Consider the following 24,991-nt stretch of genomic DNA (forward strand, 5'->3'; position numbering starts at 1 on the left):
GCAACTACGTCGTTCCAGCGGTAGGTACCTATGACGTCCAATTGGGCGTCTCCCATTTCGCTGTCCCAAGTACGCTCTCGTCACGGCACGATCCTCTTCCATTCTCTCTAAATGTCCGAGCCAATGTAAGCTTAGCCACTTTTGTCTCTCAGTATTCCGCCAGTATATCGGAACACATCCTTATTTCTATAGCAACAGAGTTATATTACGATATTTGGCCGACTGCTGACTGTACGTTTGCTTATTTTCACCAGGTCGTTTCGCTCAAAAATATCTGAAAATGCACTTAAATTTTATCTACCTACATTATAACTTGCTATCAACTTTGTATTTTTGGCCCATCTCGGCAGCCCGGTCCCCGGACGAATTTGTTTGCCGAAGCTGTGAAAGTAAATCTGAATAACATAACTCAAAAAGAAATTTAAAACAACAAAATACAAATTACTATTGATATTGATAAGTCATTCTCAGTCATTATATGGCATGTCACTCGTATGGGCATAAACCTTCGAGCAACACCGGCTTCCGACACATCGGAAGGGAGGGGCCCAAGCGATATCTCACCGTACAAATCTTTCTGCCATTTTTCGCGGGGGGAAAGGTGCACACAGTCGCACTTCTCACGCACTTACATACAAAATCCAATCTGGAATGACGACACAAATACATAGAAAATGACACACGTCAAAGACAAATCTTGCAAACCTCGATCTCTTTTTGTGTACGGACGAGTGACAAGTGTCACAACACGCACACTAACACATTTTCGTTGAAGTATGTTATTGTATTCTGAGAGATGAGAAGTCGGATTTGTCGCTCGACCGATCCCCAATTTGTACTGAGCGAGCAAAATCGATAAATCCAACAATTACATGAGACTAAAATATAATAATTGTGTTTGAATGTAATTAAACGTATGATATGTAAAAAAAATATTACATGTGAAATGTAACACTTTCTTTTTGTAAATTTGATGTCCCCGACCTCTTTTTATAACAAAAAACCGAGCAAACAGGCATTTTTGTGCAGCAGTGTTCACGCGCGCGTCTGGACTCGGTCTAGTGAAAAATCCAAGTGCAACTAGTTTTATTACCCGCGCTAGATTAGATTGACGCGCTAATCTTGTACCTCGGCAGAGGGGAAATAGTGCGAATGCCGCCTCCCTTCCGTGTTGCTCGAAGGCATAAACTAAGGTAAAAGGTTGAGGTTGACAGCACTTTTTATTTTACTTCGAGTAAAAAAGGCCGAAATCACTGCATACCAACATAACAAACATAATTTTGGTTATTTGAAGTTCGAAACGAAACTCACCGAGAGTTTCCGAAAATAGCCGATAGTCGTAAAATGAAGAATGTTATGAAAATTTCTTTTGCTTATTGTAAATTAAATACGCATCGAAAGCGATAGTTTTTATGTTCTAGTTATATTCTCATACTTAGATAATAGATTAGAACAGTTTTTTCTTATCATACGTGCGTCGTATTTGAGAAACGTGTCAAAAACTTTTTTAGAAATTTGTAAGGCGCCATCTCGCTTCTTCGCTCGTTTTTTATCCCGTTCTGGTTTTTCAATTTTATATATATGATACTTGTTATCTTTACAGACTTCTGGCGACTACAACATCACAATCTTGAAACAAGTCCAAGCTATATTCGCACATTTGCATTTCAGTAAACTGCAATATTATGTGCCAAGAGGGTTGTGGGCTCATTTTAGGTAAGCATTTATAATGGAAGGATTGCCAGTACATACAATAGGGGATATTACTGCAATGTTCTGCCGCCAGAGTTCAGCACTACTGACTCAGTAAATTCATAGACTAACTTATACATACTGTGCCTTAAACTGTTTTTTGACAAGTTTTCACAGACAATAAAATATGACCTTGATGCATCAAGGCGGTTTGTTATCAAGGGTCTACCGGTAAACGCGAAAATCGAAATTTAGTTATTTGCCTCTTTATCGCTCGAATATGCAAGAGTGGTAGAGAGATTAGATAACGAAATTTCGATTTTCTTGTTTTGCGGTAGGCGATGTGTCAATGTGGTTTGTTTACTGTATGTGCCACAAAGGTTCCACCTACGCAGAGCTTTCCTAATGCGTAATATTCCCTATTAAGTTGACAAACCTCAAAACCCTAAATTATCTAACGTTTAGAGACCTGCAGAGACCTTGTAGTTCGGTTGGGGTAAAATAATCCATTTATTTAGACTAGTGCAAGAGAAACAGTGTACCATGCATATTCCAGACAGGTTGCTCTTACTATCCAATAGTTTCTGTTACACCAACTGCTCTAACTTTTTTATCGCTTCACAAAATAATGAACTATCTTTTAATTGCTAAATCAGATTGAAATCAATAGATATACAATTACTATTTTAGACTTCAAGGTGAGCCAGTAAATCTCCGAGAACAACAAGATGCTGTAGAGTTTTTCATGTCCCTTGTGGAATCATTAGATGAAGCTTTGAAATCATTGGGACAAGAACAACTGATGGCCAGAACTTTAGGCGGTACTTACTCAGATCAAAAAATCTGTAAAGGATGCCCACACAGGTACGTGTTTACTGCTCAAGCCAAGCCACGCGCATGTGCTTAAATGTATAAATATACAGGGTGTCCAGTGGCAGACTTATGATTTTAAAATTTGATATAAAAACAACTAAAATAAACGAAAACTGTATACAGGGTGATTCATGAGACGTGAGCAGGACTAATCCTGCACACTCAGTAACTGATAATTGATCGATCACCGTCATATTTAGGTGAAACAACCACACTTTTTCCTATTTTTTAACTTTTTGGTGAGGGCAAATTTAATCCACTACGATGCTGGTCACCCTACAAGACCTAATTAATGGCTACAAATATAATGACCACCAAAAAATACTTTGGTACCCTAAATAAAAAAATCATGCTTACCAAAAAAAATTACTGAACACCAAAAAAATAAGGCCTAAAATTACAAAAGTACCACCATTTTAATTACGACTGCACTGCAAATTGTATTCAAATACCAAATATATTGAATGATCACCAAAAATCATTAATGATCACCAAATCTTGAAGACCAAATTAATGCGATATTTTCACCTAAATAAACCACTATGATTACCAAAAAATGTATACATATAACCAAATAAAGTAAACTGATGCCAAAATTACTAGCCCCTCCCCTAGCTCAACCCCCCGTAGCCCGCACCGCATACCTACCTAACCTAATCTACTTTTCTAGTAGCATTTCGTTATGCTACTAGAAAAGTAAGTTAATCTGCTATCAGTTAAGTGGGTTAGGTTAGGTTAGCACTGCGACCCTTACAGAAACGAAATGGTACTAAAAAAGTAGGTTAGGTTAAGTTTCAACTGCTACCCATACAGATACGAAACGCTACTAGAAAAGTGGGTTAGGTTAGGTTTGAACTGCGACCCTTACAGAAAAGAAATGCTACTAGAAAAGTGGGTTAGGTTAGGTTTGAACTGCGACCCATACAGAAACGAAATGCTACTAGAAAAGTGGGTTAGGTTAGGTTTGAACTGCGACCCTTGCAGAAAAGAAATGCTACTAGAAAAGTGGGTTAGGTTAGGTTAGAACTGCGACTGTTACAGAAATAAAATGCTACTAGAAAAAGGTGTCGAAGTCGAATTAATATAATAGGATAACGATATATTAAATATTTGCACATTTTTAATTAAAATGTGGTTACAATTTTTGTGATCATTTACTATTTTTGCGTTTACAATGATTATTTTGGAGTAATTTGCTTTAATAGGATAGCAAGATGTAAAAATTTGGCTATCATTTCACATTAAAATGGGGTTTGAAATTTGGTAATCATTGACTATTTTTGGGTTAATAATGATTAGTTTGGTGTCATTTCCTTTAAAAGGATAGTAAAATGTAATAAAATTGGTAATCATTTCATATTAAAATGGCGTTTTAATTTTGGTGATCATTCATGATTTTAGGGTGGTAAAATAGATTTTTTTGGTATTAAATTTTACTAAATCTGGTGATCAGTTAAATAGCAGCCCTAATTAATAAGCATAAAACCTCTTTAATTTTTGATTTATACGAAGAAAATAAACTGTCAAACTTGAGTGAGATACGAGTATTCAAAAGTAACCAGACCGCGATGACAGTGGTGACATTCAATTGGACACAGAATATCGGTAGTTTAGTATTCTAATTTTAGGGTGACCACGCGTGTCGTAAATAAATTAATAACTTTTTTTTCAACACGACTAGAAAATTAACGTTAACCTCACTAATACTGATACGAAAGTGTTGCTTATAATTTACGAAATGCGCAGTATTAGTCCTGCTCACGTCTCCTGAATTACCCTGTATATTGTTATAAAATGATGATGATGAACCGGATTGTTTTTAAACTCACATTTTCTACAGAGCTTCCAGTCAGATTAGCCGACGGTGCATCACAGTAGGGCGTATATTAAAATAAATATAGCAACTTACGCCTAGAACCCCGATTCTGATTTTAATTTCTGGTTCGGAATTTTTTGGACCAGAAAAATGACTATTGTCAGCTGACAGATAAAATCCGTGACAGTTATAAAAGAAAAAATAAAATTCAAGGTCAGGATATTGCAGTACTGAAAAAAAAACTGCACGCGCTCTGCTGGCCCATGATCCATTGTCACTAATTAATCCGCAACACTCACGAAACTAATAAAACCCGTCTGCGTCTCCCTAGCACTACATGTTCGAAAATTATTTGGATTTGAAATCGGAAATTTTTATCACTGAACAACCTGTATCAAACGAATATGCATATCACGCAACATGTTTACAGGTACTGCAAAGAAGAACCTTTCAGCGTAGTGTCTTTAGACATAAGAAATATGTCACGGCTTCAAGAATCTCTAGAAGCATATGTGCGAGGCGAACTTTTAGAAGGCGCTGACGCTTACCACTGTGATAAGTGTAACAAGAAGGTATAGCTTTTCTATTGCTTTTGTATTTGTAATACATAAATACAAACTAACTATTTGTAATTGCTAGTAATTTATTGGTTAATTTTATGTTTGTATTCTATTCACAGGTTGTAACCGTAAAAAGGTTATGTTTAAACAAATTACCCCCAGTTCTAGTCATACAACTTAAAAGATTTGAATACGACTTCGAAAAAGTTTGCGCGATCAAATTCAATGATTACTTTGAGTTTCCGAGAGAGTTGGATGTTGAGCCGTATACAGGTAAGACGTGTTCTGTTTGTATATTTATACATATATTTACATACAATTTTAAATACGTACATTGTATACAACCTTGTTAACATGTATATGGTATGCGCCGCCAGCTCGAGGTCTAGCACGCGCGGAGGGCGACGCCTCGCTCTGGGAGGGAGGCGACGAACGGTCGCCCGAGACTCACTATCAGCTGAGCGGCATTGTTGTGCACTCGGGACAAGCTTCCGGGGGCCACTATTATTCATACGTGCTCTTGCGGTAAACTATTTTTTATATAATATATGTACTTATATTTAAGAATAGGACCATTAATAGTAAATGTTGTTGTTATTATCTTGATCAGAGACAATGGCAGTGAAACAGGACGGTGGGTGAAACTGGACGACGGCGACGTGACCGAGTGCGCGATGCACGACGACGAGGAGATGAAGGCGCAGTGCTTCGGCGGCGAGTACACGGGCGAGGTGAGACTCCGATCCGTTACATATACGCATCGCATTATACCTAATCTAACGCTCAACAAGTACTTTGCGAATTGTTTACCTTTTATCAAGATGGTTAATTTAAGTTCTTTATGCTTGTAGCTTAGCGATTTCTTAATCTTCGCTAGCGAACTTCTAGCTTTTCTTAGCGTTTCAATAGGTTCTTGCTTACAGCAATAATGATTAATGATACATCATTTTACTATAACCATAAGTAACAGGTTTCTAATTGGCAGTTTTAAATTATAACAATCAATTCATAAACATGAGTCTTTTTGCTAAATTTGGAATGTCCAGAAATTACCCTATTTTGGTTAATACTGTTTTTTTATCCTCAGCATTTGCATTGATTATTACTATTATTAGCATAATTTTGACGTTATTGACAATTATGCATACTTCTTTTTGTTATTTTTATTTTTGTTTTTTTTTTTGCTTGACCTTTATTAATATTTTGTTTTTTGTGTGATGTTATGCCCTGCTGCCACTTTCCTTTATCTAAGATTCTGGATTCAGTATTCGATATTCTAGGGAAATAAGAATATAACTATGTATAAACAAACATCTATATGAAAGAGAGATATAACATGCGAATTTATTTGTTTTAATGGTAGTTGTACTCAGTAGTCATACGTGAAATTAAATAAGTTAGTGTCAGAATGTAATATTCTATATTAGTCAACAATTACTCAATATACTACTTATATTTATTAAAATCTATGAGGTTGGTTAGTTTTATAATAGAACTCATATGGGGAACTACTGTCCCTACCAGTGAAAACTAGAAGTAGGTACAGTCAAGATATTACATATCGGCACGGACAAAGTGACAAAAATATGTGTACACGAACTTATTGCCAAGACATTAAGGTAGTATGTCGTGTACATATTTTTGTCATTTCTCTGTGTCGATATGCAAATTTAATGCAAAAATTCAGCTTAATCAAATTTTAGAAAAATTGATGGTCAAAAAATACCCTGCCGATTTTTAGAAAACATTTGCTAGCCGGACAATCTACCACAAAAGGACCCGTCCAAAGTATGTGCTGTAATCACTACACCTTATAAAACAAAGTCCCCCGCCACGTCTGTCTGTTTGTGTGTATGTAATGTATGTATGTTCGCGATAAACTCAAAATCCGGACAATTGCGAGTCGGACTCGCCCACCGAGGGTTCCGTACTTTTTAGTATATGTTGTTATAGCGGCAACAGAAATACATCATCTGTGAACATTTCAACTGCCTAGCTATCACGGTTCATGAGATACAGCCTGGTGACAGACGGACGGACGGACAACGGAGTCTTAGTAATAGGGTCCCGTTTTTACCCTTTGGGTACGGAACCCTAAAAACTACTAAACGGATTTTCGTGCGGTTTTCAACTTTTCACCTATCCATAGAGTGATTCTTGAGGAAGGTTTAAGTGTAGGTATAATTTGTTAAGGTATTGTGTAACCCGTGCGAAGCCAGGGCGGGGCGGGTTCCTAGTGTGAAATAAAACTCATCGTCGGATACATATCCCATGACGTAAGTACGGATACGTTGGCCAAAATTAAACAACAATGTTAATTTTCGATGTATAATCTATATTTGTTTTGTCACTTTAAAGTCTGTGCGGATTTAGCTTAGCGATTTTATAATATTTTTCCTAATGTCTTATTTCCTCATTAACCGACTTCTTTTGCTATTCATACCTTATTTAACGTTTTCCCTATTGCATTTTGAGGAACCGTTGCATCCGCTTAGCAACCTAATTTCAAGAATTGGCGCATTTACTGATTGGAAAGTTTATTCTGATTAACATATCTATGCGATAGTAGTTACTACACAAGTTACATGTGTACATATTATTGAGGATAGTTATTAAAGCCCTTCGCATGTGCTCGTGTGCCTTCCGCGTGAAGTGGTAATCTCTTACATTGTTCCAGATATTTGATCCGATGTTAAAGAGGGTGTCTTATAAACGCCAAAAGAGATGGTGGAATGCATACATACTATTCTACACGAGGAAAGACACCATTGAAAATACTAGTCTTGTGCAGTCAATGAGAAATATGAATTTCAAGTAAGTATATATAACTTTTGGAACTGTTTTAGTAGTATTCATTTACTTTACTGGCCAGACTGAAACGACAATAAAACGGCTATATTTCACCAGGCCATACCATACCATACATAATTTTTGAAAGTTTGATCCTCAAATAAGGGAATTTAGAAACGCGTTTTGTCAAATTTACTTTCACACTAAAAAAATTTTGGATATTAAAATGGCTACAAATATAATGACCACCAAAAAATACTTTGGTACCCTTAATAAAAAAATCATGCTTACCTAAAATAATTACTGAACACCAAAAAAATAAGGCCTAAAAATACAAAAGTACCACCGTTTTAATTACGACTGCACTTCAAATTGTATTCAAATACCAAATATATTGAATGATCACCAAAAATCATTAATGATCACCAAATCTTGAAGACTAAATTAATGCGATATTTTCACCTAAATAAACCACAATGATTACCAAAAACTGTATACATATTACCAAATAAAGTAAACTGATGCCAAAATTACTAGCCCCTCCCACTCAACCCCCCGTACCCCGCACCGCATACCTACCTAACCTAACCTACGTTTCTAGTAGCATTTCGTAATGCTACTAGAAAAGTACTTAAGTTAAAATGCTATCAGTAAAGTGGGTTAGGTTAGTACTGCGACCCTTACAGAAACGAAATGGTACTAGAAAAGTAGGTTAGGTTTGAACTGCGACTTTTACAGAAACGAAATACTACTATAAAAGTGGGTTAGGTTAGGTTAGAACTACGATCCCCACAGAACCCAAAATGCTACTAGAAAAGTGGGTTAGGTTAGGTTTCAACTGCGACCCATACAGAAACGAAAAGCTACTAGAAAAATGGGTTAGGTTAGGTTTGAACTGCGACCCATACAGAAAAGAAGTGCTACTAGAAAAGTGGGTTAGGTTAGATTTCAACTGCGACCCTTACATAAATAAAATGCTACTAGAAAAGTGGGTTAGGTTAGGTTGGAACTGCGACCCGTACAGAAACGAAATGCTACTGGAAAAGTGGGTTAGGTTAGGTTTGAACTACGACCCATACAGAAAAGAAGTGCTACTAGAAAAGTGGGTTAGGTTAGATTTCAACTGCGACCCTTACATAAATAAAATGCTACTAGAAAAGTGGGTTAGGTTAGGTTGGAACTGCGACCCGTACAGAAACGAAATGCTACTAGAAAAGTGGGTTAGGTTTGCTATCCTATTAAAGCAAATGACTCCAAAATAATCATTCTTCCAGAAACAAAATGCTACTAGAAAAGTGGGTTAGGTTAGGTTTGAACTGCGACCCTTACAAAACCAAACTGCTATCAGAAAAGTGGGTTAGGTTAGGTTTGAACTGCGACCCTTACAGAAAGGAAATGCTACTAGAAAAATGGGTTAGGTTAGGTTTGAACTGCGACCCTTACAGAAAAGAAGTGCTACTAGAAAAGTGGGTTAGGTTAGATTTCAACTGCGACCCTTACATAAATAAAATGCTACTAGAAAAGTGGGTTAGGTTAGGTTGGAACTGCGACCCGTACAGAAACGAAATGCTACTGGAAAAGTGGGTTAGGTTAGGTTTGAACTACGACCTTTACAGAAAAGAAATGCTACTAGAAAAATGGGTTAGGTTAGGTTTGAACTGCGACCCATACAGAAACGAAATGCTACTAGAAAAGTGGGTTAGGTTTGCTATCCTATTAAAGCAAATGACTCCAAAATAATCATTCTTCCAGAAACAAAATGCTACTAGAAAAGTGGGTTAGGTTAGGTTTGAACTGCGACCCTTACAGAACCAAACTGCTATCAGAAAAGTGGGTTAGGTTAGGTTTGAACTGCGACCCTTACAGAAAGGAAATGCTACTAGAAAAATGGGTTAGGTTAGGTTTGAACTGCGACCCTTACAGAAAAGAAGTGCTACTAGAAAAGTGGGTTAGGTTAGATTTCAACTGCGACCCTTACTTAAATAAAATGCTACTAGAAAAGTGGGTTAGGTTAGGTTGGAACTGCGACCCGTACAGAAACGAAATGCTACTGGAAAAGTGGGTTAGGTTAGGTTTGAACTACGACCTTTACAGAAAAGAAATGCTAATAGAAAAGTGGGTTAGGTTAGCTTTGAACTGCAATCCTTACAGAAAAGAAATGCTACTAGAAAAGTGGGTTAGGTTAGGTTTGAACTGCGACCCATACAGAAACGAAATGCTACTAGAAAAGTGGGTTAGGTTAGGTTTGAACTGCGACCCTTGCAGAAAAGAAATGCTACTAGAAAACTGCGACCCTTACAGAAACGAAATGCTACTAGAAAAGTGGGTTAGGTTAGAACTGCGACCGTCACAGAAATAAAATGCTACTAGAAAAAGGTGACGAAGTGGATTTAATAATTTAATTGGATAACGATATATTAAATATTTGCACATTTTTAATTAAAATGTGGTTACAATTTTGGTGGTCATTTACTATTTTTGGGTTTACAATGATTATTTTGGAGTCATTTGCTTTAATAGGATAGCAAGATTTAAAAAATTGGTTATAATTTTACATTAAAATGGAGTTCTAATTTTGGTGGTCATTTACTATTTTTGGGTTTACAATGATTATTTTGGTGTCATTTTCTTTAATAGGATAGTAAGATGTAATAATTTGGTTATCATTTCACATTAAAATGGGGTTTGAAATTTGGTAATCATTTACTATTTATGGGTTAATAATGATTACTTTGGTGTCATTTCCTTTAAAAGGATAGTAAAATGTAATAAAATTGGTAATCATTTCATATTAAAATGGTGTTATAATTTTGGTGATCATTTATTATTTTAGGGTGATAAAATAAATTTTTTTGGTATTAAATTTTACTAAATCTGGTGATCAGTTAAATAGCAGCCTATTAAAATTGTCTATAAATTGATAAAAGTGATATTTTTAAACAGAAAAATATAAAATATTGGCCGACAAAAACATGGCATGTGTTAGTTATCAATGTTTTACCTGTATAAAAATGGACTGATTTTTGTGTATTTGTTTATAATCATATAAAAAATAATTACATATAATTAAAAAAAATTACAGTGATAAAAAATACTAGTTCACACAGCATTATAAGCAAATTCTAAAAACTAACGTAGAAATAAAAAGTAATAAATTACATGCAACGTGTTATTATTTACAGGTAAACAGTTATAAATGATTCTAATATATTTTATTTTTTAAATTTCCCTCCTTTAATGAGGAAACATACGAGAATACACTCCTTATCAACTAAATTACTTAAAAAAATTATGATACTGATTTTGTTAGCGTTTACCGAGCATATTTAAATCTTTTTTAAGTGAATTTAATATTATCTAGTTGTATAACAGATCGCGTATTGAACGAAATGTCTACAGGTAAATAATAATGAATAATGTTATATTTTACCAGTTGCTATAACTAGGTTCTTAATTATAGGTACATTCAGGCAAAACATGGTAACGTTACTTTATATATTTTGCGTGACCAGTTTTATGAGATATGTGGTTTTAAATACCCTTATTATTTTTTACGTGTACACTATATTTAATTTCCTGTCTGTTAGTACTTTATTGCACTCTATAACTTTGTAAATATGAAGCCCTGCCTATGAAGCCGATGGTCCCGGGTTCGAATCCTGGTAAGGGCATTTATTTGTATGATGATACAGATATTTGTTCCTGAGTCATGGTTGTTTTCTATGTATTTATATATTATATATATCGTTGTCTGAGTACCCACAACACAAGCCTTCTTGAGCTTACCGTGGGGCTTAGTCAATTTGTGTAAAAATGTCCTATAATATTTATTTATTTATTTATTTAAAAATAAATTAAAAAATGTCACACATATATTTAAAACAATAAAATGTGAACAAAACTGTATAAACAACTCATTATTGACAATTTTGTCAGTTATCATGTTTTTGAAGTATACCGACGATATGTATGCAAATTTTCAGCTTCATTGGAAGTCGGGAAGTGGGAAATTTAACTTGCAAGATTTGGCCCACACAAACACAGTTACATTACATAGGTACAATTTAAGTTAAAAGATTTAATTGTAATTTAATAATATGAACAGGGGTTGCATCCCCATATCCCTTAGTTCATATAATCTTAAACATATAAGATTGGGTGAAACGGTTAATAAAAAGCTTGTAATAATATCGGGATCAAATAGTGACGAGTAGCTTACTATAACAAAGGAAAGGCGATTATAGGCGTCTCTGTGGAAAAAGCATTTAACAAAATGATCGGTAATAGCCGTTCGGTCGATTTGGCTGAAATTTTGTGAAAATATAGCCTCTAATACTCTGATCAACTGTGTGAAGTTGCAACTTTAATTAATGACTAGTTTTTAAAATATGACTATTTTTACGTTCAATATTTTTTACTTACATTATAATTCTTATTAGTTAACGTACAATGTAGCAACCTGGATTATTATTATTTACGTGGCAATATCGAGATAAAAAACATCATTCGAAGGTTCAAACTATCTTCACACCGAATTTCGTCCGGTTCCATCCTAGTGTGAGCGTGGAGAACTAACAAACTCGTAGCTACATTACGGTGCTAATCTGTACTAGTTACAATTAATTGATATCTGATTGGTTTTACAAGGCTACCTTTGTGTATTCAATGCATTAAGTATGGTATGAAGCGATCTTAATGATGGATACTTCACATTTTCTTCGTATCGGGCAAAACCTAAAAACCATAAGATTGCTGTAACGTGACCGCATGTACCAAGGGTTCTTGCTCCACTTTTACACGTGCAATAATAGCCTAAGATTGGATCTTCACCTCTCCCGTTATTATGTTCTTCATCAAATGCAATCCACACATAATAAAAGGTTGCGTTTCGGAATCTTGATGTAGCCCTTATTTTAATAAATCCTGGCTCATTGACGTTTTGATCTATGTCGAAAACGCGCTAGTTTTCTTTTCCGTATGATTTCGACATCCCATATTCCGAATTTAAACACATTTCTTTTAATAGCTGGAGCTATTATAAATAAATACTATGGACCTATTACAATTCCAGATGGTAATGTCCAGTTAGCTAATGAAATGCTACAACTTGTCGACGACATTAATGTTGTACAGGCACGAATTGAAGCTGAAAACCTTGGCCGAAGAAGAGCACGATGGACCCCACTAACTGCTGCACAAATACCATTGTTTCCACTGTTAGACCTGGCGTATTTGCACTCGGTCACATTTGGAACATATCAAGTGAAACTGTCTCCAGGATATATTCAAGACAGTACATTGCGTCATAACGACTTAGCAGCGGAAGACGAAGACGAGCGATATTTCGACATATATCAAAACGTCAATGAGCCAGGATTTATTAAAATAAGGGCTACATCAAGATTCCGAAACGCAACCTTTTATTAAGTGTAGATTGCATTTGATGAAGAACATAATAACGGAAGAGGTGAAGGTCCAATCTTAGGCTATTTTCGCACGTATAAAAGTGGAGCAAGAACCCTTGGTACATGCGGTCACGTTACAGCAATCTTATGGTTTTGCCCGATACGAAGAAAATGTGAAGTATCCATCATTAAGTTCGCTTCATACCATACTTAATGCATTGAATGCACAAAGGTAGCCCTGTAAAACCAATCAGATATCAATTAATTGTAACTAGTACAGATTAGCACCGTAATGTAGCTACATACCTACGAGTTTGTTAGTTCTCCACGCTCACACTAGGACGGAACCGGACGAAATTCGGTGTGAAGATAGTTTGAACCTTCGAATGATGTTTTTTTATCTCGATATTGCCACGTAAATAATAATAAGCCAGGTTGCTACAGTGTACGTTAACTAATAAGAATTATAATGTATGTAAAAAATATTGAACATAAAAATAGTCATATTTTAAAAACTAGTCATTAATTAAAGTTGCAACTTCACACAGTTGATCAGAGTATTAGAGGCTATATTTTCACAAAATTTCAGCCAAATCGACCGAACGGCTATTACCGATCATTTTGTGCGGGGTTCTTTAACACAAAGCCAATACACTGTCGTTTCTATAAAAACAGCAATAAAATACATGTGCAGTTTATAAAGCGTTATGAAGCAGAAACCAATAGGGGTATGTGCTACTTGAGGTATCTTTGAACGAACCAAAAAAGGGATGTTGACACGAATCGCGAATATATAACATGTTATGTTTTTACCATAGCAGGGAATATTAGAATGCTGAAAATCATATTTTGCAAGTGTAAATATACGTAATAAATTAATTAAAAATAAGCAAAAGTATTTAAAATAATGCCCAGTATCACGTGACTGCAAACGCCAATCGGAGCGCGTGTCGTCATGGCCTAAGGGCTCATTTAGACAATGCGAGAACTCGCTTGCGAGTTTTATTACATTGTGGGATTTGTGGGTTTTGATCGGTCAGTTGAATTGGACGTAACCAACAGTCCGCAATATAACTAAAATCGCATGCGAGTTCGCGCGCCGTCTAAATCAGCCCTAAGAAACACCACTGATAAGTCGTCAAACCTGACCGTAATCCATACGACACCACCAAAGAGTTTGGATGTTCAAAAACTGTATTTATCTGGGGGCACCGCAGTGCCCCCGCCAAGTCGAGCAATACAAAGAGGCACGGCCGTACCATCCTTTTCTCGGAGCACTTCAGGCCATTTTCGACGTCCTGTAATTTTGTGCTGGCTAAAGATAGAACCCTGAATTTTCAGTGACATATAGGGGTTAACATGCTTTACATATAATCTCAAAAACATTCAATTTGAACTTGTAGTTTAAAAATTATTTTACGGCAAAGTTCCTTAATTTCGACACTGACACACTCACCAATCATCATAATTCTAAGGTACTTCTAGCATACCCACAAGCTTTAAAATTTAAACATAGGTAGTTTTCAGTGTATCAAGCCATAGAAAACCTAAAAATATTGCAATATCAGTCACGTTTTAAAGATCTAAGAACTGCATAAGTAAGTTTGTAATTTCATATAAATATATGCTATTACAAAGTTACTGTTGCAGTTAATACAAATAGTAGGTAAAGTAAAAGTACACTACGATGTACGATGTGAGTATGAATGAAGATGTGTTTAGTTATGATATGTGTATACATAGTATAGTTGTGAGTACCCGAAAACAAGGACTGCTTACAAAAAGAGATGAGATCCCATCAAAAACATTACATGTAAAAAGGTGCAAGTCTCGCAACACTTCTACTACAAAAAAGTTTTGAGATGTAATGTGAAACCAAGTCGGTTATTTTAATCAGTGCCAGTCATACATATAATGACTTGGCAATCGCACATAATGCTTTACTCGTACCGTACTCGTAAATATGTGTAATGCTCAAACTACAATTTTATTAGCGCTAGCGTTATGTTCAATTAGAAGAATTTTTAATAGGTGACGATGATCCTTATGTCATTATGCAGCCGTGCGATTGCCAGGTCATTATATGTATTATTTTATGTTAGCCCGCAGGTTTGCTCGTTGCTCCAACGAAGTTAAAAAAACGCTTTTTAAAGCTTATTGCACATCTTTTTACACGAGCAGCCTGTGGGTAAACTACACTCGAAAAACGTACTCAGCCCTACGCGTACAATATAATAATGCGTTCAGGATGCTGATGCGGCTGCCCCGCTGCTGCAGCGCATCGGGGATGTTTGCAGAGGCGAGAGTTGACTGCTTTTATGCAACAATTAGAAAGAAATGCGCGTCCCTGGTGCGGAGGGTGCGGGATAGCCGCAACAGCATCCTGGCCATGATAGCGGATAGGATTGATTGTCCATTTATACGGCATTGCTGCAGTTTGCACATCACTAACTATGCACAAGTGGTCGAGTGATGTGCGCACTGTTGCAATGGAGTATTTATTTAGTTATTAATGTACAAATACCATAGATATAAGAATACTAACCTAGATAATAAGTTTATTGTGTTACTAACCATGTATTACTATGTATTATGAATCTTTGTTATTTGAAATAAATGATTATTGAATTGAATTACTGGCACTGATTAAAATAACCGACTTGGTTTCACATTACATCTCAAAACTTTTTTGTAGTAGAAGTGTTGCGAGACTTGCACCTTTTTACATGTAATGTTTTTGATGGGATTTTTTATTTCGACATTAGACAGTTTATTACGTACAAAAAATATGATAAATATCTTTTAGAAAGTGAGATAAATTAAATACTACAGATATTGATCTACGCTAGGACTGACATTTTGGCAGCAGTTTGTTTATTTATGAGTTCGTGACGTCATCAAGATCACGTGACAGCTTGGAGCGTTTATTAGCCTCGAACTTTAAACACTAAACTAATTAAGGTCTATTTTAAGTAGAGGAAACTTTCCTAACACAACAAATTTTACACGCTCAACTAGGAACCTAATATTCAATACAAAAAAATGATTTTTTTTTTCAGGGAAAGTGCAATTCCTCGACCTATCTGGTTGTCAGTCCGTCGCAGCAATATTGCTTTTTCTCACAATCAAGATCAATTTAGTTTGGAGCATTTCAATTTTATGAAAAAGCTGTGCTTCTTGAGGTTACAAGTGCCGCCTGGTACGACAAATGCTATTTGGGTGTGTATCAATATTTACGTACTAATCGAGTTATTATAAACTACTTTTGATGACATGAACAACAAAGTAAAAAATATTTATCATGATCGATTATGTGAGCCTATACTGTATTGTGTACATTTGGTTGGTTAATTGAGAAAAATCTTTTTAATTTAATTGCTGGAGAGGTTATTAATATTCTATTAATTATTATTATAGGGCCCAGAACACGAAGAGATGTCTATGCTTACAGTACAGCTAGCAACAAAATTCTTGTTCCAAGTTGGGTTCCACACAAAGAAGACTCTTCGAGGGCCTGCGTCAGATTGGTGAGATGTTTTTTTTTATTGCAGAATCTGAGTTATATACACTTTATAAAACAAAGTCCCGCCTCGCGTCTGTCTGTTTGTTCGCGATAAACTCAAAAACTACTAGACGGATTTTCATGCGATTTTCACCATTCAATAGAGCTATTCTTGAGGAAGGTTTAGGTGGATAATTTGTTAAGGTTTTGTGTCAACCGCTAGTTGAATATAAGGTGTGCCTTTATTATAATATGTTTTCACCACTGTCTTTGTGCTCTCTTTGTTCTTTAAAAATTGATGAGATGAGCAGAAAAAAACGTGCTCTTAAAAATTCGGTCAGGATCCTTATCATGTCATACATAGACAAAAAGGCTAAAATTATTTTTAATGGTACATATTTAATGCCACTCAATTGGTTTTGATCTCGTGAATTCGTGAATAGAATATTAGCACGAGAGGTTAAGGCTGCGTTTCTACCAAAGCTGTCCGAGGATGCTTAGCGAGGGATCCTGCTACACATCCTCTCACCGCTCAACACATCTCTGGTGGAAACATTCACATAGTTCCACATGCTTGCTACGTATCCTATCCTCGCACCGCTCAGCTAGCTCGCACAGCTTTGGTGGAAACGCAACCTAAACAACAACTTTTGCCCCCTTGTAAAACAAATAAAAAACAATTTCCAGGCACGACATATTATGTCAGCACCTACGATGTTCCCAAGTGGTCAGGTCGTGGTTTGCGACAGATCTCTTCAAGCATCCGCACAGGTAAGATGCTCGCAGTTATATCAAGTATATATAATCGACCAACTAGGCGTCTGCTCCAGTGACACCGTGCATTGAAGTACCTTAACTTAAAACTTCTTAAATTCACTTTTGATGCTTAAACCCGTTAACGGTCCATAACCTATATTGCGTCGACAGTAAAATTACATCTGTATTTTATCGGTCATGCTGGTCTTCATCAGGGTTTCCACTTCGCCAAATGCCTTCTCTCGTATACATTGTACTACTCATTGAAATTATTATAGCTTCAGGTTATACGATATAATGCAACACATTTTGTCGATTTCAGATTATGCGACTACCTACTGTCGTGTCCATCTGCTGAAGTAAGAGTAGTTTTCATGAAAATAATTGTGCTCCTGGCTCACTTCTCAATCCAAGACCCACCGGGTAAGTAAACGCTGTAATATCAGGTTAGGTCAGGTCATAAGTTCTGTCACAAAGGTCTTACTTCTCTACTTACTTATAGTTTATCCGCCTTCTTTATAGTAAACAGCAATAAAACTTATTACAGTAGCATTTTTATTTCGAAAGATGATAAGTCGTAATGCGAAGAAGTGAATTGAGACCTTAACACAGTTTTTAGGGTTCCGTACCCAAAGGGTAAAAACCAGGACCCTTTTACTAAGACTCCACTGTCCGTCTGTCTGTCACCAGGCTGTATCTCATGAACCGTGATAGATAGACAGTTGAAATTTTCACAGCTGATGTATTTCTGTTGCCGCTATAACAACATATACTAAAAAGTACGGAACCCTCGGTGGGCGAGTCTGACTCGCACTTGTCCGGTTTTTATTAATACTGGGGTAAATAAGTGCAAAAAGTATGCGTTTTTTTCTCAGGCGATGCCGCTTGGCACGATTGTTTCTTAGGTTAAAATATTACTATAATATAATAAATTGGTACCTACAATCGTAATATTATAGTATAGTAGATAATTTTTATTTATGATTCTATTCTTTGAGGTGTCTTTAATTTAACTTTTAGGACTTCATAAAGCACGTGTTTCTTAAAAATACCATGCTCCTTAGAGGAGGAGTGCCTCCAACTAGGGAGAAGCTGTGTTGAAGTTTCCTTGCGAGAACGAATTAAAAAGGAGATAATCCGCAGGGGAATTATCAATGATACGAGTGTGTGTGATGGCGAAACACATTTTTTTAACTAGAAATTAATAGAGTATATAAAGTGTCGTTAGGATCATGATGTTCCTAAAAGGTTGCGAGATTACGAAGTAATGGAGGTAAATTTGATTATTATATTATTTGCCATTACTGCTGCAGTTAAAACTAAAAAGTCAGGTGAGGGGCTAAGCTAAGCCGTGTATCGTAAGTATGTACATATAAGTAAGTTGATGCAACGTTATTGGTGATTGTGCAGTGAACAGCGGCTACGGGTCTTGGACGTCGCGCGACGAGGTGACGTCGCTCTCGGACCAGGTGCTGACGGCGGCGCGCGCGCTAGCCGCGCCTCACCACGCCGACTCGCAGGCGCACCGCCACCTGCCCCTGCTCTTCAATCTGTTCCACGCCTACTCCGTGCTCGGCATTAACGAGCGCCATCAGCTCTTACGGGTAACATCGTTATTTCATTAAGGCTGGCGTCCACTAGACTCGCCGAGGCGAATCGAATCGAATCGCAATAATTCGCCTCCTATATTTTCTATGCAATTAAATGCAAAAAAACGCGCATTGTTCGTCAGGCGAATTTCTGCGGCTACGCGTTTCGACTCTACTCGGCGCGCCTCAGTGGACGCGGGGTAGCGGATTAATGATGACGGGTGGTTTCGTTTTTGAGCTTAGGTACTTTCGGATCTAGGTTCAAAATGAACGAAGAATCAGCAGGGTCGTTTTTGAGATCCAAATATCCAAATATAAATGGTGAAATTCGCCGAAGATATTCCGCTTCTTGTTTATATCGTGTACCCAGTGTTTGTGCACTCGTCGCTTTCTTGTTCTCTCGCACTCTTCTTCTTCGAAAAGAATTTGAAACAATAGCATTTCTTCGTCCGAACTATCCATCATCGACAAACTGTACAAGCACGACCTCAGCACAGGCTCCCGTGACTTCGACTCGCTTCGATTCGTCTGTGATGAACGCACACGGAAAAAATGCGACTCGATTCAACGTGGCTCGATTCGTCGCGATTCGACTTTAATGGACGCCAGCCTTTACACTGCTACTTGTTAATGTTACTATATTTGAAACTGCTTAGAGTCATTTACTGAGTGTGGTTATTTTGACAGTTTAACCTCAATGAATACTTTATTATTTTTCAGTTACGAATACTGGATATAGTTTTGTCCGTATGCATGGACGATTCATCATCGTCACTGGGAAAATACCAATATCCGGAATCTGCCAAGATACACCAGGTAAATTAAGTAATATACTCTAAGAATAAATTAAATTACTTTCCATGTAAGTATCTTAATTTGTGTTATTTCAAGTGTACTACTATTTAAATTACAAACCGAAATTTATGTTATATACGGAGGAATAAATGACCAAAGCCTCCAGTGTTCAAGGCTGGTATCGAACCAGCGTCCTTGTCCTCCGTTTACACGACAGATGCCTGCACCGCTCGGCCGGAACCTCGATCGTGTCCGAATGGCCGAGCGGTTCAGGCATCTGTCATTGTAATTTTTTCCTTCGTATATGACATTTATTTCGGTTTGTAAGTAATATACTTTGGGTAGAGTAATGATCACCCACATTGATGATGCATTTAATAGATCACGACAACCGAAGGCGCGAATTCATAATTGTCAGAATTAAATCCTCTTTTATGGTGTGTTCTTTAGCTGGTGTCACTGCTGGTGCGGTGTTGCGACGTGAGCGCGCGCTGCCAGTCGGCAAACGTGGCGGAGGGTGCGCCCCCACTGCCGAACCCCTTCTGTGACCCGCCGCCCACCGTCACCGCCGCCTCCAACGTGCACAGGCCACTCCTCTCCGCTCCTGCTGCTGACATACTGTATAACAGGACTGGGTATGGAGTCGGTTCTTTTTATCTTAAAATATATAATACATATATCGTATTTAAATTAGGAGTAAGATGTAAAGCGGACTGGCTAATTAGTAATATTAGTTCATATATTAGTTAAAAACTTTTATACATATTTATAAGATGAAAGGAAAATAATATTATTTTATACAATCGTAATATAATGGAGAGCTTTTCTGTCGAGTACCGTGTAAGGCTACGAATCGATCTAACTAGATCTTATGTCTGGGAAAATTGAGCGCATTTGTGAGTTTTTAGGTATGTGTTTTCCGAGCAAAGCTCGATCTCCAAGATACTTGAAACTAGTAGAATCACATAGGTAAACAAACGAAAAGTATACACCTAATATGCGCCAGCAGCTGCGATACCTTCGTACGCGCCCCGCCGACCGGTCATCGACACCTCGTAGCTCATAAGACCATGGTACTTGCTCCTTGCTAAATTAAATTTTTGGACAGTGGTTTTCTCGATTTTGGCAACAGTAGCCTATGGAGACTAACAAGCAACGCTAATCGGTCTTCGTAGTCTATGGATGGTGCCATATTAACGGCACATATGCGCGTTTCTGACTTATGAAACAATTGGCCTGATGACAGTAACAAAGAATCATGGAAATAATAGTTTCAAAGAAACATATATGTTAATATGGTTCTAAAAAATGGCCCAATCTCAGTATAAACATTAGGATTATTAATATATTCAATAAAATAAAAGTGCAGAATTCTCCAATCAGCCATTTTGACTGAAACGCCAATCAGAAGCGACCTAAGGAGTGACGTCATCAATCCATGACGTATTTCTTAGAGCAGCATAGACAACCTCATGGACCGTAATCCATACATTCTCACCAAAGAGTTTGGAGGTTCAAAAAATTTTTTATTTCGCCACTAAATATTTATTACGTCCAGAAAATATTATTACACGATGTAAAGTAAATATTTATTTGTTATTAAATAAATAAAATGCTAAATAATATGATATTTCACTAAAAAACTTTTTTAATTATTTGGCTGAATGGAACTATCATTGCCATGTTGGCTGTTGTAACCAGAAAAAATGAAAAATGAAAAAGTAAAACCGGCGCTCGGTGATTTTCACTCAGAATTTGCATGTATCTAAATAATTCATCTTAAATTGCAACCGTGTGAGAGTTTTTGTATAAAATGAGTTATTGTGATTAATGTTTGTAATGTATTTATCACCCCTAATCATAATATATGGTGTTGAATTTACAATATCATTCGGATTCAAGGGATAATTCGTAACTGTAAGTATGTAAACAATGTCTATCACCCTTCCACCAACTAATTAATGACGTCACAAATGGCTTGCGAGGCGTTTTCGCGCGAGGTTTAAACTAGCTATGAAAAAATGCTATTATTTATGTTAAATCTTATGAGTGTAGCTGAAATATTGTGTTTTTCGGAACCAGTACAAGTGTACCGACAATAATAAAAGGGATTTCAAAATTTGTCATCAGGCCAATTGTTTCTAGTATACAACCCAAAATAAATAAATAATTTGAGCTATTGTTTTGTTTCGTCCTCTTGACAGCGGCGGCACGTGATTGGCGAATGGTAATATTAGTGCATTTGTGTAATCCAGGACTTACATGAAGAAATTGACAGAAGAGTGTTGCGTGTGCGAGGAGAGCATACGACTGCTGCAGTTCCTCTGCTGGGAGCACGCGGGCTGGTCGCGCATGGCGCTGGCCGAGCTGCTGTGGCAGATGGCGTACGCGTACTGCCACGAGCTGCGCCGCCACTCGGATGCGCTCACCGCGCTGCTGCTCATGGAGGACAGCTGGCAGCAGCACCGCATACACAATGTCATCAAGGTAAACCTTAACTCTATTAATGCTTTTCGTTTTCTATAATAGTTATATAAAGACGCCCTGTAACACAAACAAGCAGAAAATATTTAGTAAACAGAAAATAGTTACCGGGGCCTTAGTCAGTGGCGTGACTCCCATACAAGCCCAAAAGCCGGGCTTGCCCTAAGGCAACTAATTGCCTTACCGAAATTACGTAGTGATAAGATCAATAAAGATTATTTTAAAATCTCGCGCCAAACGAACCCGTATTATTAAATTCAAGCCACAGCGGCCTCGGACCGCGGCACGAGCGTGATGCAAAATTTTGCCGCGGCGTGGCGCCTCGTCCGCGCGAAAGAAATCAGGCGTAGGATGTTCTAGCTATCCTGCTCGTACTCGCACTCGTTGGCTTGCAACCGTGCTTGCTTTTTCGTCCCGCTCTGGGCACTATCAGCCTACAAACCGCCAAAGAACGATGTAACTATTTGTTGGTATGTATAGCAATTTTATAAGGCGATTTAAGCTTGGCTTTTGTTTGGAGTGAAGTAAGCTGCATAAGTTCGCACGAGCGCGCGTTCGCGTTTACTTCAAGTGTATTATTACTTATTTAGTCGAGCCGAGTCAGTGGTCGAGACGAAAGTAACGAAAGTTTGTTTAAGTGAATTTGATTAAATAGTGAATGTGGATTTGTTCATTGTTGTGGCGTTTAGTTTAATAAGTGTTAACAATGGATCAAGAAGTGGTTCCTTGGGACGGTTTGAAATGCGTCCACGTTTTAGTCAACCAAAACAAGGTAAAGTCTTTGACCTTTGTCGAAAAACGGGACATAATTTCCGCGGCAAAACCAACACCCGACTTGTGTATTTCTCAGTCAAGTCAGTCGCGTCAGAGAAATATCTGTAGGGCCGTCTACAAAACTCATTGGATTGTTGGTTGTTCCCATACAAATAAGATGTATTGCTGGTGTTGCATATTTTTTTCGAACGACATGAACGTTTGGAATACTTCTGGCTATAACGGATTTAAATAATTTATCTGGAGCGATGGACATGAATTCCGGTAAACATATGTGTGCAGTGATTTCTTTTAGCAATTTTGGGAAACAAAGGATCGAGGCCTCTTTGTCGCGCCAATTATCAGAAGAAATATCAAATCATAACATGCGTGTTGACAACAATCGTAGTGTTTTTCAGAGGTTAGTCGATATTGTGTGTCATTTAGCACAGCAAGAACTTCCTTTTAGAGGACACGATGAGTCAAACACTTCATTAAATAGGGGCAATTTTTTGGAACTTGTATCGTTGCTATCAAAATATGACGGCGTTCTAGAAAAACATGTTCAAAGCGACAAACCAAGCTCGAGCTATTTGTCTAACAAAAAGATTGTTCTAACCGCACAGCACAACTGTATGTAAATTATTATCGTGTAAATTTGTTAATAATGTATATACAAATGAAATTCACTTAAATAAATTAAACGGCTTTTATTAAAGCCACCGGGCGTATGCAATTGCTTATATGTTTGTAATATTCTATCTAGTATGCCCTCAGTGCGCTATGATTAGCTCGCCTCGACACGTTGGCAGATGCATTTGAGTCCGAAGAGTGAAGATTGGACAGTTATTACGAAAACATATCTTTCGGCTTGCCCTACTCCAAAACCCTAGGCACGCCACTGGCCTTAGTTCTAGTTGCAAAATCTACTCTACCAATTTAAGAAGGCTCCGTTTCCATACATATTATTAGTATTCAGTTACCTTCTTAAGTCAGTTGGATTACCATTAATTACCTAACAAGTGCTATAATATAATGAAAAAGCACGCGTGTTTAATACGTAGGATTATGAGCCTAAAAGCGGTCCAATAACTTAAACGTTACGAGCAAGTGTGTTGAATAGAAACCTTATATATTTAAATATGTTATCGTAAAGGGCGTTTCTGAAGAGCGGCCTGGTCTGCTGGAGACGGCTTCGCGCGCGCGGGGGCATTACCAGAAGCGCGCGTACGCGTGCGTGAAGCTGGTGGTGGGCGTGATGTGCCGCGCGCCCAGCGCCGTGCGAGCCGTGCACGCGCAGCCGGAGGCGCGCCGGCGCTGGCGGCAGCTGCTCGCCTGGCTGCAGGATGAACTAGACCGCGTTAGTACTAACTGCATTTCATTTATTTATAGTATAAAGTCACTAGCCAATTTGACTGGTTTTACTCACATCAAATCCGGATTTGTTAAATATTAAAAAAAAATACGTGTTTATTCGATTTCTTAAGTTCAAAACGAACTACATACAAATTTCTTTGTGTGTACAGTTAGTTGGGACTACTACAAATTGATATTCAGGAATATCTACATGAGAACTTCTGTATCCAATATTTGTAGAATTGTTCTTTTGAACGAGGTACCTTATTATTTTAACAAAGTACAACACAAAGTGTTTTAATAGTAGTAAGTAGAGTTTAACTATTTGTAGAACATATAAAAAGATTGTGTTTGTGTTTTTCTTTTATAGAAATATGGACCTGGAGGATACGGGTCGTATGGCACGTGGTCACCGCCGGGTACATCCAATGAAACATCTAGTGGATATTTCCTAGAAAGAAGCAATTCGGCTCGGAAAACGCTCGAAAAGTAAGGATGTGCATTAATTATTAAATATAAGAATAAACATAAAATAAAACAATGCGCATCAACCATTTGGACGCCATACTTGGACGTCATATACATATGACTCATACGGTACGGTCCTTGGCGCAAGTGTA

The 24,991-nt window shown here is 37.3% G+C and overlaps 1 protein-coding gene across 1 annotated transcript in view; it reads left to right on the forward strand.

Moving 5' to 3' along the window:
* The window catches only part of LOC134805250 (probable ubiquitin carboxyl-terminal hydrolase FAF-X), a 53,056-nt gene that overhangs the window by 20,493 nt on the left and 7,572 nt on the right, over positions 1 to 24,991 (forward strand). Inside the window, exons 32-48 of the mRNA XM_063778563.1 lie at positions 1,604 to 1,716; positions 2,383 to 2,556; positions 4,812 to 4,953; positions 5,061 to 5,214; positions 5,319 to 5,466; positions 5,552 to 5,672; positions 7,619 to 7,755; positions 16,196 to 16,355; positions 16,554 to 16,663; positions 17,326 to 17,409; positions 17,717 to 17,817; positions 18,805 to 18,998; positions 19,704 to 19,799; positions 20,229 to 20,413; positions 22,034 to 22,265; positions 24,172 to 24,375; positions 24,742 to 24,860. Coding sequence (XP_063634633.1) covers positions 1,604 to 1,716; positions 2,383 to 2,556; positions 4,812 to 4,953; positions 5,061 to 5,214; positions 5,319 to 5,466; positions 5,552 to 5,672; positions 7,619 to 7,755; positions 16,196 to 16,355; positions 16,554 to 16,663; positions 17,326 to 17,409; positions 17,717 to 17,817; positions 18,805 to 18,998; positions 19,704 to 19,799; positions 20,229 to 20,413; positions 22,034 to 22,265; positions 24,172 to 24,375; positions 24,742 to 24,860 — 2,474 coding nt within the window. The remainder of the gene's footprint in view (positions 1 to 1,603; positions 1,717 to 2,382; positions 2,557 to 4,811; positions 4,954 to 5,060; positions 5,215 to 5,318; positions 5,467 to 5,551; positions 5,673 to 7,618; positions 7,756 to 16,195; positions 16,356 to 16,553; positions 16,664 to 17,325; positions 17,410 to 17,716; positions 17,818 to 18,804; positions 18,999 to 19,703; positions 19,800 to 20,228; positions 20,414 to 22,033; positions 22,266 to 24,171; positions 24,376 to 24,741; positions 24,861 to 24,991) is intronic.

Source organism: Cydia splendana, chromosome Z (genome assembly GCF_910591565.1).
Source record: "Cydia splendana chromosome Z, ilCydSple1.2, whole genome shotgun sequence".
In the NCBI taxonomy this organism is placed as follows: Eukaryota; Metazoa; Arthropoda; class Insecta; order Lepidoptera; family Tortricidae; genus Cydia; species Cydia splendana.